This window comes from Lepidochelys kempii, chromosome 6, assembly GCF_965140285.1.
Source record: "Lepidochelys kempii isolate rLepKem1 chromosome 6, rLepKem1.hap1, whole genome shotgun sequence".
Classification (NCBI taxonomy): Eukaryota; Metazoa; Chordata; order Testudines; family Cheloniidae; genus Lepidochelys; species Lepidochelys kempii.
Window position 1 is genome coordinate 84,178,187 of NC_136385.1, and position 15,052 is coordinate 84,193,238.

A 15,052-nucleotide genomic window follows, 5' to 3' on the forward strand; every position below is an offset into this window, starting at 1 on the left:
AATTCTATACACTGTAGCATTATGTATCTCATTTTATAATTCATAATATTAAAATCTGGAGTTCTAAATACTTTACATATTTTTAAGTGGAAGCCTTATTCATCAGTCATTTCATCTGACAGAATTTACTCCTTTCCTCCTTCCTAATGGCAGTATTTTTCTTTAAAATGTCAGAAGATGTTAACTGAATGGAAAAATGAATGTCAACATCAAGGCACAAATATATTGTAGAGTAAGCCACAAAAATGTTTGCTTTCCCTTACATTAAAGGCATCTTTTTCATTCTCGTGCTGCCTTCTAGCAGACAGACACAAATATAGGCCCAACAATGTAACTGAATTGTGATTCAAAAGCATGGTTCAAGGAAAGTCAATTCAAGAATTTTTTTTTTTTACACAAATGGAGAAATTTAGCCTACGATTTCATATTCACTATAATATGAAAATATTTTAAAGTTAAAGTTCAGGAAAGGCGAGACAGCACTCCCAGAACCGAGTGTTCAAAATCTATCACTGTACTTAGATTTCAAGGTACTTTCCTCTTTTCCTATTTAACCCTAGATTTTTATGTTTATAAGTGTTTTCACATTTCTATTCTCACAAGTGGCACAAGGTATTTCTTATATAATCAGATTTAGAAGATAGAAAGTTAAAGTTGGTTGCCCCCATCATGGAAAACAATACTTAATGCAAAAACAAAAACAGAATTTGCAGAAGAAAAAAAAAAAAAAAACTGTCCTCCAAATGGATAAAACGAATTGCATTTCAAGATTCAGAATCTGCACTTACTCTTTACCCCTTTCTTCCCCTTTCGTTCCTTCTTGTACTGTTCCTTCAGTTTACTTATTAGTCCCTGGTCTACATCCCAAACCTCAGCAGTTGGGGACAGGTCATCTTTGTCTACATGCAGCATATTATTAAAAGAAAAAAAATCAGCAGTTGGCAATGCAAGCTGTGGGTGATTGACTGTTATAGCTCAACATAATCATCAATAAAAAGTTATTAGGTTATACTTGAAAATATTTTAAAGGTGCAGTCTCAGTTTTGTCAGTTACAGTTTACAAAGTATTAATCCCATTCTATACAGTTTTCACTAAACTATTTACTGTAATTATGTCTGAATATTATTTTATGCTAATTTTTGTTATCGATGAGAAAATAATTTGAGTTTTTTCTTTAAATAGCTGTTCGTGTTGAATAATTGATTGACACTACTACATACACAAAGGTATCTAATGTACTTAAGATTACTGCATCTTTAGAAAGCCAGTGTTAGGAATTATTCAGCCAGCTTTGAATAAGCAAATAAATATATTTCATGCTGCACAACTCATGGAAGTGCAAGCTGAGTATGTCAGTGTCATTTTGTTCATTAAAAAAACAAACACATGCATCCTCTCACACTCTAATCCTACATGCACAAGATAGGGCTTTACCAATTAAAGGGCATGATGCATAAATGTTACCAGAAAGACACACAATTTCACATACAACATTTATATGAAGGTTAATAAAGAACATTCACAAAAGTGAAGACAGTTTGACATCCTCATTCTGATCTTTAATTACAAATATTAGAAACCAAAGACTCTAATATATATATATTTTTTAAAGCTCATCATTTCTTTTTTGAAACATAGCAAATTTGTATCAGCTAAATAAAAGGAAACCCCTGCTATTGTTAAACATTCACAAATCCCTAGTTGGAAATATGCGACTAGGGAAAGAAAGAAAAATTACTGCTAAGTTAAAGTAAATGTAATTTTGAAATAAGGACTTTTACATAAAGTAAAGCTGACAAAAAATAAATAAAACAAAAAGCAAATGAACTTGGCCTGTGTTTTTCTTAAATCTTTTGTGTTCTCCTTGATTATTATTGAAGGTATTCTGGTTAAAACAATTTTCTCGCCCATAAAACCAAGCAGTTTGGAGGGGAGGAGTGCTAATTCTTGTAATTAATCATGTTTATGATATCAGCGTCTCCATAGAATTATTCTGATACAACAAATTCATCATCTCATTTCTGGGTTAGATGAATGTTCAAAAGCAGTAGTACATGGTAGAGGTAGGGCAGAGTACTTGCTTAAAAGAAGTATCTTTAATAAATAATTTATGTCACAAATTTTCAAAGGTCTCCTCAACATTAAAGTATTCAAGTTACACATAAGACAGGGATAACATTTGGGGATTTGAAATTTAGGATTTTAAAAAATATTTTTAAAAACAGAAGACCAGTAGATTGTTAATCGTTTTAAATACAACCAATTCCCTGCACTATTTTTTGTAATCAAAATATTACAGTCCAGCATTGAGATAGTGCAGAAAATCTTGATAGTTAAAGTAACGTCAGTCCTGCTTTGACCAGAAAGGATAGTCTTTTGGTTAAGATACCAAACTTGGACTCATAAAATGTGGGTTCTGTTCGTGCCTCTGTCCAGATTTCCTAAGGTGGCAAGTTTAAACTCTGAGCCTCAGTTTATCTTCTGTAAATAGAGAATAGTTCCTTATCTCACAGGGATGGGGTATATTCATGCATGTACCTGTGGTATTTAGATATTATAATGACATGCCCCTTAAGAATCTTATAAATACGTTTTGCACATTTAATTTCTCCATTTATCTCTGATTGGACAAAACGTTTGGTAGATTTTTATTATAATCTTATTTTCCTTATAGGAAATTTGCGGAAATATTTTAGCCCGACACTCTCCATCCCTTTAAAGGCTGTGAAATTTATTCTTCTTCATTTAATATCGTTTGAATTTTCTCATCTTTCATGGTTTTGAAAGTCAGCTGTTAGGAAAATTTGTTGCATGAAAGGGGGCTGCAAACCCCACTATGTGATAACTAAGATTAAACACACAAATAAAAGGAAACAATGTTTGCAAATATACAAGTATGTTCATGAAAAACTGCTACAGGGAGATTAAGCCAATGGTTGGTTTTCAGAAGTCTCCTTTGAGAAAGATATATCTTGAATATAGCTGCCAATTTGTTAATCACATGTCAAAAGCTATGGATCTCTGGAGTTAATCTATACTGAGAATTATAAAAATAATTTAAAAAGTTATTAAGGAAGTTAGTTAAAATATCCACTCAAAACTGGAGTGACAGCAAAGCAAGACCTGGTTGTAGGTCTGGAGACCTGCACACAGGAAACAAATTAGAAATCTGAGAAAGTAGTACAATAAAGAAATAAGTTTTATACATTAGAAATTAATTTACATCCATAGGGCATACAAGACAACTGGATTTGTACATGTCCAACCAACAAAACAAAAAGAATAAAGGAAGCTATGAGGGTAACAAATTAAAGCAGCAAGGAGGATGGGGATAAAAGTGAAACAATCAGCAAAAAAATTAAGGTTGCATAAAAACTAGGACGAATGGAAATGGAAATGAGCTTCCATAAAAGTCAAGTTAAACTTCATAATTTGACTCATACGCAGAATAGAACCTATAAATATAATGTATAATTAGCCTATTCTATATGCAAATGTAAGACGCTTAAAGGAAAAATAGGCAGAAGCATTTGTGCAAAGGAAAAGAATGATTTAAACAGGCAAAACGGAAATGTGCCTCAGATTGGTGCTGAAGCAGATTGTTTAGAAGAAATAGACAAGACAAATAAAGGAAGAGATGGCACTGTTTTACATAATATTTGGGAGTGAAAAAAAAACCTTGGAATCCCTAGGAATCACTATGGACTCCCAGCAGAATCACTGTGGAGACTGGGGAGGCTTCAGGGACTATCTTAAAAAAAAAAAAATTAATAAGGTTATGCAAGGTATTTATAAGACAAAAAAGGTAAATATGTTCGTGGTAGTTTATAGTCATAGACAGTACTAAAGTGAGACCACATTTGGAATACTGTATCCAATTCTGATATGCCACGAGGAATTTAACCTTTATAACCTTAACCTTTGTGCAAAATAAAACTAAGTGGAAATCTCGAATATTTTAAACCATTAAAGAAAATGTATGTTTATTCAATCCCAAGAGCTCAGGATTAAACAATCCTCAATGATTCCAGTTAAATAAAAAGGAACTGCATTTAATCCAAAAACAGCAGATACATGTTTCTGGATTAAAGGGAAGACTAAAGTTATAATCCTTATATAATGTTATGGGCAAAAACACTACAAAAATGGAGTACCAAATTAGAATATCTTTAAAATACAGCACCAGTTAACAAGACTAATAAAATGTCTGAGATAAAAAAGCTGTTGTACGAAGGGGTTGCAAAGGTTCCATAATGTACAACATAATCCAATAATTTGGGACTAAGGTACATCATGTCAGAAAGTTAAAATGCTACATTCCAAGAAATCACACAGAATACTGACCATGTGCACTTGATGTTTGGTCTTTAGCTTTGTGCTGCAATAAAGGATTTGTTTTGTCTTGGTATAAAATAATTCAAATGTACAACTACATATTGATGTAAAACTTCAGGCCAACAAGTTGAAATATCAGTTCAATACCTAAACAGACTACAGAAATTCAACCCTTTTAAGATTACTTCATATAAAGACAATTTATTTTCTCCTGTTTAAAATAATGAGGGGTTTAGATAGCTTGTCTCCTCAAGCAGCAACAATGCAGAATGCCCACCAAGAAGTAAAGCACTTAGACCAATAAGATTAAATAAAATTCTAAATCTAGCAGTAAGGAGGTTAAGGAAATAAATCTGATAAGTTAATTGTTGTGTTTTGTTCTTCTAAAAATGCAGTGAATTTTAGTGTTTATGAAAAGAAAAGCACACACTAAAAGAATGGCACATTAGACAAGTATTGTGTCAACTTTCTCAAGCAGCCCCTATACTATATGCCATAATTCTGCAATCCCTACCTCGAACACTGTTACTTTAGTCCTGGGCCTTACCTCAGCAAAATGTCAATTGTGTTTAAGTATGAGGTGTTTTTAGCAACTAAGAACTAGACAGCCCATTCAATTAGGCAATAACTGATGGATATTTGGAGCCCAGATTAACCTCACTCTTCCTTACTCCCCATTTCTTTAAAAAAAAAAACCTCACAAGTTTCAAACATCATCAGAGAGACATTTAGTGCTTTTTATATCACATGGAACTGTTTAGCAATCTTACTTCATTATCTAAAGAAAATCTGAACTAGCACTAAAAAGATTATCAATTTTCTGATTCTATTAATAAAGACTATATTAGCAGTCAACTTCTGAAAATCTGGACAAGAAATAATGTAATTATAGTTTTAAATTTAATAATTCTTCTAGTCCATATAACAGAAATTAATTTAACACAGGCCTCAACACAAATTAAAGCTCCAGACCAAAGCCAAATCTAAATTTAGCAAAACATTGATCCCAAAATACAAAAGAAGGATTTTAGAGGTGGTCAGGAATATAGACTAGGAGCAGCAAAAAATATAGAAGATAGAAAAAAACCCTGTCCTCAACAGCAAAACAAAGCCAAATTTGAAATAAATTAACCAGTCTAATTGTTAACATTGCAGTGTGTGAGGATAAAATTTCTAATAGCCAACATCCTAATTATCTCCTACTTTGCCAGCATCTAATCATCACAAGCATCCACACATCCATTCTGTCTTTAACAGTACGTATTATAGCTCATAAGTGTACTGTTATGAACAAGTGTTCGAACAGTGCTAAACATCTGTTAGTATTAGCTTCTTACCCCATTCTGTCCCATCCCCTGAACTTCTTGCTTCTCCAGCACCTTCTCCATCTTCTGCTGTTACTAAAAAATCAAATTCTTTCAGAGCTTCTTCAGTATCAGGGTCATCTGTAAGGTCTGCAGCTAAACCTTCATTACCAATCTGCAAGTGGATAACAAAATATATATTCTGTATTTTAAGAATACAGACAGACAAGTTTTCTGCCAGTAAGAAGAAACTCATCTAAAATATCAGTTAGGAATGGGACAGGTAATGTAAAAAAGGACTTTTTTTTTTTTGCAAGGGAAGAACATTTTGAAGTGCAAAGTGTGTACAACTACTCATAGTGTTATTTCAGTTCCTCCAGAATTTAAACAAAATCCAAGCTCCTGACAAGGCAGGGTAGGAGGCTCCGTTTACCTGAAGTCAAAGCACTGACCTCCCAGCTATTAAAGAAAAACCAAGATACAATGCAGCCAGAGGGCCATCATGATGAAAAGTGCTTCAGTGACCAAAAAAAGATCATCAAGCTCTCCACTGTAATGATCATACACTCAAGTAAACTAATCCAACATTAACTAAATGACAAGTGGAAGTTTCAGGAAGAAACAGCAAGGTCCTATACAGAAGGAGCAACTTCACAAGAACATTAGGGATGGGAGAAAAAACATCTCTATCTGCAAGTCTGGCATAAAACCTGTATCTCTGATGGAATGTTCTCCCCAGCCCACCTTAAAGCATTTAGTTTCTTCTCCTTGCAAATAACCCCTGCTTTTCCAGAACTTCTGCAGGGTACACCCTTTCTTACACAGCACCCTCCATTATATAGACCCCACAAAACAAATAAATAACCACCAAACTGAGAAGCAGATGAGATTCTTGGGATCTCATCACTGCAGCTCCATGATCAGATGAGAGTTCTTGCTAAATCAAGTAATCATCCCTAACAGGGCAGAGTATACTGCCTTTGTATTACTCCTAGCTGGCTGAGATAGTGAGACTGAGAATAGGAAATATACTTGGATCTACACAGAAAACACTACCACAAGGTCACCAAGCCAGATATTAACATACAATTTTAAAAATGGCAAAAAGAGAGGAAGCTCTAAAAAGCTACGTCTGAGAGGAGGAACGAAATACAAAATTATTCCATCTCTAAGCGCTGGCAGCAAACCAAAAACAGAGTAACACTTTGACAGCAATCTTAAGTTATTATACTCACATCTACTCACAAGGATGTTGTGAGCACTAATTACCTCATGTTTGTAAAACATTTTGAAGATGAAAAAACACTATTATAGGAGATACACCAAAACGTGCTGATATCACATGTTCACTTACTTGTCACACAGATAAAGAAGGGTACCTATTTCAGTGTAATTTATTCATGTCTATTTGAAACATGGGCTTCCACCAGGCTATATTTTATAAGCACTGCTTTCAATGTCAGATGTACATGATCAAAAGGCAATAGTAAAAGCTCTTTACTTTGTGTTTTTTATTTATCCGATGCTTTTCTTTTCCTTCTGCAATATCTTCTATCATGTCATTCTCTTCTTCTTCATCACTATCATCTGCATTTTCTAAGAAATTAAATGTTTCAAGAACATCACCAGAGTTCCTACAAAAAAACAAAAAACAAAACAAAAAGCCTACAGTGGTCAAATTTACTAGCTGACTTACAGTGAAGGGATTTAGGGGTTTAAGTCAAATATAACTCTACTATTTAACTTCTACAAGTTTTTAAAAGTCAATAAAAAATTCCAGGAAAAAACTTTGTCCATCTAAAATCTATGGGATGACTCAAAGAGAAAAGCACCACTCAACATGTATGGCAGAATGTAAAAACAATTCTTTATGTTAATAACACCAACTTAAATTATTAAAGCTGAAACAAAAATCTAATTTTCACATAATGCACTATTTATTTTAACAGTACAAGATGATATATCTGAAAAATATGATGAGTGATTGTTAGCTATGCTTATAGACTCCTTATATGTTAATCAGTTTACTTTCAGGTTCTTGTGCACTCACATAGCTGCAATATTTGGATGATATAACTGACTAACGTGCCACTGACCAGAAAAAAAACATAGGATCTGAAGCTTATATGAGCCTAACTGGTTTCTCACTACTTACATAACATTGCTGTCTGAATCTAGTAAGTGAAATAGCATATTAATAATATAAGTAGGGTATGTTAGCCAACAATCAAGCATATCACAATTTTACATCTCTTCGCCTACCTTTTGATTTCCTGTCCCTTTTGCTTTGATGAAGGAGATTCACCTCCATTAAGGATCTGTTCTAAGTTCTTTGTCTCCACTGAGCCATTTGGTTCTGAACCGGAGAGGCCAAGTAAAGACCTTACCCGCTGGGACCGTACATCCAATATTGTGTCCGTGTAACCTACTTCCTGAAGATACCTAGATTGGTTGTGAAAAGAGAAAGAAGAGAAAGAGACATTTATGAGAAAGAGAAAGAAACTAGGGCTCGTTGCTGAAAAATAAAATAAAAAAATTCAATTGATAATACTAAAGAGAGGAGATAGGAAGCTAAATGACTACCATATAATCTACTGAAAGGACCCCCTCTACCCAAAATCCATGTGTTCCACCTGTGGTTTGCTTCTCATTTCATTTCCCAGGGTTTAAAGCAGTGACACAGCCAAGGATTTTCTCTGCTGGTACTGCTTCAAAGAAAAATGCAGTCTACATAGTCTCGCCTACTGAACCAATATTTGCCCATCTTGACGACATGAATTTTCAAGGCAAAGTGCAAATATGTAAATAATTTCTAAAGAGCCAGAAAAAAAACCAACTGACTACAAATATAGATACTCAACTATATTACTTACTGTCTTAATAATTGCCTGCCTTGCTTCCAGGTCAGTTGACTATTCTGAGGTACTGTCGGAACCTCTGTGTCTTTGGTTTCTTCTGAAATGCAAGGAGATACACATTAGTGTTGCTCATTTTACTCTGCCAATTTTAAAGACCGCAGACAGAAGCGATGATTTCACTTAAATATTTTTATACCCCACACAATTTTTCTGAGAGATGAGTGGTGTGGTCATCTGATTAATGAGCCTAATGCTAGACTCAGATGGTATCCTTTACAAATCCACATTCCACAACCTCATTGATGATCAGCAGAACAACAGTAAACAGTTACAAATGTTCTTGGAAGTGCTGAACTTGATTTTACCAATATCAAAAAGTCTCATATTGTTGCACATATTAGGACCTTCGTACATACCACTTAGTCTTTTTTCTGGTACAAAGTTGGCAAATTGCCATTATTCAGATAGCATCCCTTAAAGGCTATTCAAAGTAATGCCAACTATTTTATTTTATTTTTTTACATTACAGCAGCTGACCTGCTCTGGCTAATTAACTCCCTTATTCCTCAGAGGATTCTAAATAGCTCTAACAAAGAGCACTTAAGAAAAAGATCCATTCTAATTTTCTATTCAACTATATTTAATGTCCATTAATTTAGTATAACAAAACTGGTTAGTAGAAACTTGATTTTTCTTAAAGGAAGACAGTTGTAATTTTTTTTTAAACTTTATGAAATAAAAAATAAGAAATCACTATTTTTTACTAATACTGTTTAAATAAGTTCCATTAACTTGTATGTGGGGAAAACTAAACTAATCTGTCAAGAATACAATATTAAGGAATGCCATCACTTTTACTCTCCAACAGCAACTGATATCTTGAGCCCATTCCACTTTAACAGTTGTTCTATTATATCACCCTATAAATCATAGAGTAAAGAACTAAGAAGAATACTGTTCTAGAGAGAATTCAGAAGTCAGACTTGTAGGTCTTTTAAAGAAATGTGAAAAAATGAACTCCAAGCACATAACATACTTTCAAGCAAGGCAGAAGTGCCTGAAGATGTGGCCATACCAAAAAAAAAAAAAGGGGTGGGGGGGCGCAGAGATAGACTGTCTAATCTGACACTTCGAGATTCATTGCCTAGATGACTTGTGGGTCATAACTGCATTTCCAGTGAGCAGCAAAGAGGAAGGCCAAACTTTATTTATAACTTAGCATCCCAAAGAATTGAATTTCAAGGAGGGGCCAGCCATGCAATAAAGGTCATTCTTACTTATTAAACAGTCATATTTAATCCTTTAGTTTCAGATCTATAAGAGGCAGAATTTGTGGAAATGTTAGTTATAATCAACATATTGCCTACATTGTGAAGTCTACTGCACTCCATGTGCCAATGCGGGCACATAGATTTGCATCGGGGCATTTCCTCTCAATCTGACACAACGCCTGTTCATTTTTAAAAATATATAAAAAATTGACTTTTCCAGGATAAAGCAAAAACAAACAGCTTGTTATATATTTTTATTGTACAACAGAACAAAAACGTATAGTTTTCTACATATAAAATGTATATTCCATTGTTCAATTTTCTCCCTAGCTGTCTCAAAGAAGTTTATCCTGCCAAGTAAGTAAGAGAGTGTAATATCCCAATACCACTGTAAGATCCTTCAAGGGCCGATGATAGAAATAACCCTAACCCACTACCTCTTTATTCATCTACTAAAACCTCACTCAACATTTGGATCTTTCTGAAGGAGAGAAAGAAAACGGAAGCAATAAAGGCTCAAATAAACCTCTTGCCAAACACCAGGATATTCAGTAACAGCTCCCTGGAACCAAATATCTGTTCTCAAAGAATTAAAAAACGGTTACCTAGCTTTCGTAACTGTTGTTCTTCGAGATGTACTGCTCATGTCCATTCCATTCTAAGTGTGTGCACGCCCATGTGCGCGGTTGACGGAGATTTTTGCCTTAGCAGTATCCGTAGGGTCTGCAGTGGCGCTCCCTTGAGTGCTGCGCTCATGTGTCGGTATATCAGGCGCCACCAACCCTACACCCTTCTCAGTTCCTTCTTGCCGGTGACTCCGACAGAGGCAGGTGGGCGGGTAATGGAATGGACATAAACAACACATCTCAAAGAACAGTTACAAAAGGTAGGTAACCGTTTTTTCTTCAAGTACTTGCTCATGTAGGTTCCATTCTTGGTGACTCACAAGCAGTGCCAATGGAGGTGGGCTCGGAGTTGACAGTTTTGCAGCTTGTAGCACTGCCCCACCGAAGCCAGCATCGTCCTGGGCCTGCTGGGTCCGCGCATAATGGAATGCAAACCTGTAGACAGATGACCAGGTAGCAGCTCTACAGATCTCTTGGATCAGCACCTGAGCCAAGAAGCCCGCTGATGACGCCTGTGCTCTAGTTGAGTGCTCTTTGACTATTGTTGGTGGAGGCACACTTGTGAGGTCATTGCAGTATCAGAGGCAGGCTGTGATCCAGGAGATATGCTCCAAGCAGAAACTGGGCAACCTTTCATCCTGTCTGTCACAGCAACGAACTGTTGCGTTGACTTGCGGAAAGGCCATGTCCTTTGACATAAAAGGCCAGTGCCTTCTGGACATACAGAGCTTGCAACCTGTGCTCCTCTTCGTAACTATGTGGCTTTGGAAAGAAGACCGATAAGAAAATGACCTGGCTGGTATGAAACTGGGAAACTACCTTGGGCAGGAATGCCGGGTGTGCCCGCACTGGACCATGTCTTTGTAGAACACCGTATAGGGAGGTCCCGACGTAAGAGCTCTGAGCTCAGACACTCTGCAAGTGGACGTAATTTCCACCAGGAATGCCACCTTCTAGGAGAGAGAAGAAGAGAGCAGAAAGCCAGAGGCTCAAATGGAGATTCCACGAGCCTCGACAGCACGAGGTTCAAATCCCAGGGAGCGATCGGATCCCAGGTAAAGATTCTCCAGACTTTTAAGGAATTGGGCTCTCATGTCACGAGCGAAGATTGACCTGCCTTGGAACAGAGGATGGAAAGTTGAAACAGCAGCCAGGTGGACCCTGACTAACAACAATGCCAAGCCTTGGAGCTTGAGGTGCAGGAGATAGATCACCTGCAGGGAGGCCTACTTGGCCTGGACATGCCGATCCAAGGCCTAGCACATAAACCTTTTCCATTTTGCCCGATAGGTTGCTCTGGTGAAGGGCTTTCTGCTACCCAGCAAGATCTGTTGCACTCGGGTCAAGCATTCCCACTCATTTGTATTTAGCCATGCATCGGCCACACAGTCAAGTACAGCGCCTCCAGGTTCAGGTGCAGAAGACTGCCGTGATTCTGAGACAGCAGGTCTAGCCAGAGAGGGAGTCGCAGTGGCTTGGCTACTGAAAGGTCCAGCGGCATGCCGAACCACTGCTGGTGAGGTCACTAGGGAGCTATCACGATAACCCTCGCACTGTCCTGCTTGATTTTCACTAGGACTCTGTGGATCAATAGCACTAGCGGGAAGGTGTACATCACAGCCCCTAACCATGGAAATAGGAAAGCATCCAACAGGGGACTCCTGTCCATCCCCTGGAACAAACACAACACATGGCATTTTGTGTTCTGGTGGGACACAAACAAGTACACCTGGGGAATCCCCCACTTCCGGACGAGCATACTGGCCACCTCCAGATGGAGTGACCACTCATGGAGATACGAGAAGATTCTGCTGAGGTGATCTGCTAGCACATTCTTGGTGTTGGGCAAGCGTGCGGCTAGCAGATGAATAGCATGCAGCACACAGAAGTGCTAAAGGTTGAGAGCTTCTTGGTTTAGGGCTGACAGCCTGGCTCCACCTTGTCTGTTGATGTGATCATAGAACATTGATCATAGAATATCAGGGTTGGTGGGGACCTCAGGAGGTCATCTAGTCCAACCCCCTGCTCAATGCAGGACCAATCCCCAAATTTTGCCCCAGATCCCTAAATGGCCCCCTAAAGGATTGAACTCACAAGCCTGGGTTTAGCAGGCCAATGCTCAAACCACTGAGCCATCCCTCCCCCCTAAAGTATTGTCCGTGAATCCCTGCACCGCCTTGCTCCTCAGGTGGGGCAAGAAGGCCTGGCAGGCCAGGAGAACTGCTCTGAGCTCCCTGATGTTGATGTGGAAGGCCAGATCGTCCTGCATCCATTGGCCCTGGGTGTTCAGCTCACCCCACCCAGGTGGGCTCCCCAGCCCACATCTGAAGCATCGGAGACCAGGGTCAATGACAGGACAGGGTCGCGAAGGGGACTCCCTGAAATACTGGCTCAGCCTCCAACCACCAATCCAGGGACTATAGAATGTGATCTGGCAGCCTGACCACCCAGTCTAGATCACTCTGTTGGGAGTGTAGACCTATGCCAGCCACGCTTGCAGAAGCCAGAGGTGGAGCTGGGCATGACCGACCACACAAGTACAGATGGCCACGTGGCCTAAACAACCGCAGGCAGATGAGAGCTGTGGTGAGCAGGCAGCTCCTCACATGGGATATCAGATCAGACATGGCCTGAAAAGGCGCCTCCGGGAGGAAGGCTCTGGCTTGCATGGAGTCGAGAACTGCTCTAATGAACTCTATCCATTGGAGGAGTCTTAAGGTGGATTTTTTCTCTTTTATCAACAGACCCAGGTCATGGCAGGTGGAACGCACCACACCGAGGTCTCTCTGCACCTGGTTCCAGGACCTGTCCTTGATGAGCCAGTCGTTGAGGTATGGGAAGACCTGGACCCTTCAATGTCTGAGGTAAGCGGCCACTGGTGACACTATGCCCAGCACCCAAGGGTACACGGTGACTTGGGACCAGATCGAACAGAAGGGGCTCAGACAGTTGAGGAAAGAGTGGGGTGGATCCTGGTCAGGGGGCATCACTCTTGACCGCACCCTCAAAATGAGCGCTTCTGGCCCCCAAGAGTGTTTTGCCAGACCAGGCTGCGCAGGTGAGTGGGAGGCAGAGGGGTGATGCAGCTGAAACTAGCATCTCCATCCCTTCTTGCAGGCCCCTGGCGAGACTGCCAAGGCTTAGGCAGCGGGGGCGGCCGGAACTGCTTCCTTGTAGGCTGCAGTGTATGCATTCCCAGTGAGCGAAGGATGGCTTTGGTGTCCTTCAGACCATGCAGTCTCACATCAGTCTGCTCTGAAGAGGGACTGTTCCTATCAAATGTGAGGTCCTGGATGGACGTCTGCATCTCCTGGGAGAGACTTTCAGTGTGAAGCCAGGAGCTGTGCCTCATCACCACCACCAATGCGACACCCTGGCTGCCGAGTCCGCTGTATCCCATGCCATCTGGAGGGAGCACCTGGCAGCCGCAGTGCCCTCCTCCACCAAGATGACAAATTCTTGAGCCAACCCCTGTGGAAGGGACTCCTTGAACTTATGGATGGAGTCCTGTAAGTTGTAACGACCGAAGAGGGCCTGATGGTTCACCACCCGGAACTGCAAACTGGCTGTCGAAAATATTTTTCTCCCAAACAGATCCAACCATTTGGCCTCTATTTTTGGGAGTCAAGTTGGTATGCCCGTTTGCCTCTTTCATTGGCCGCAGAGACCACCAGCTAGCCCGGGGGAGGGTAGGTATAGAGGTACTCGAATCCCTTGGCTGGGACAAAGTACTTGTTTTCAGCCCTCTTTGAGGTGGGAGGGATGAGGATGGAGTTTGCCAGAGACCCTTAAGGGCACTGTCGTGCACCGGTAGTGCAACACGCGTTGGTGCAGAGGCTGACAGGTCGTTAAACAAGGTGTCCATCTGCTCAGCCTTTTCCTCTACCTCCAGGCCCAAGTTCTTGGCCACCTGACACAGCAGGGCCTGATATTCTTGAAATCGCCCAGCGGGCTTGCCCTCGAGGGTCCGCAAACACATCATCTGGGGATGAGGACAATTATTGCACCATCAGGGGAGGTTCCAGGGCATCTTCCCCCACGGAGTGGAAGGGGTGGATGCCCTTCCCTCTACTCCAATCATCTGAAATGCCTTGTGCACTGATCCCAGTGCCGCTGGTGCCACCAGCTGCTGCTCCGAGGCAACAGCCAATGAGAGGTGAGTAGGAGGCATTGCCACAACTGGCATTCTCCATGCACCCCCAATAAGGCCACTGCGCCAGCCACGGGCTCAGCACCACCAACGCAGCCTCAGGTGCTCATTCGCACTGGTGCATACTCGATGAGGGGCTGAACTGGGCTCCCGTGCCAGAGAAATCCCCTTCTGGTGACCACGGTGGGGCTGTCAACGCCTGGGTCTGCTTGCTGGCCATTGCTGTTAGGGACTGACGCTGGAGGAAGGTGATCAGTAACAGTATTGAGGGGACCAGAGACACGACAGGGAGCGTTCCCACGATGTGGGCGACCGGGACCTGAGCCTAGAAAATGATCTGCAGGAGGGTGAGTGGCGTAGGTAGTATGGCGACCGGCATCTTGCTCTAGGCGATCCGTGTCAAGGCGGTGGCAAACAGGAACGTGGCACCGGTGACCAAGGACAAACCCCCAGGTGTCCAGGCTCTGGCGACCTGCGGCACGGAAGTGGAGAGCACTGCTTCATTTC

At 40.3% G+C, this 15,052-nt stretch overlaps 1 protein-coding gene across 9 annotated transcripts in view; it reads right to left on the reverse strand.

Moving 5' to 3' along the window:
• STRN3 (striatin 3) overlaps positions 1-15,052 on the reverse strand; it is a 95,521-nt gene that overhangs the window by 35,572 nt on the left and 44,897 nt on the right. For 7 of the 9 annotated variants that reach the window (XM_073348943.2, XM_073348942.2, XM_073348946.2 and 4 more), the window contains exons 4-8: positions 8,514-8,595; positions 7,903-8,082; positions 7,142-7,274; positions 5,674-5,815; positions 789-899 (exon numbers count right to left, since the gene is read on the reverse strand). In XM_073348943.2, coding sequence (XP_073205044.1) covers positions 789-899; positions 5,674-5,815; positions 7,142-7,274; positions 7,903-8,082; positions 8,514-8,595 — 648 coding nt within the window. The remainder of the gene's footprint in view (positions 1-788; positions 900-5,673; positions 5,816-7,141; positions 7,275-7,902; positions 8,083-8,513; positions 8,596-15,052) is intronic. The other 2 variants (XM_073348945.2, XM_073348944.2) reach the window with 1 other exon arrangement.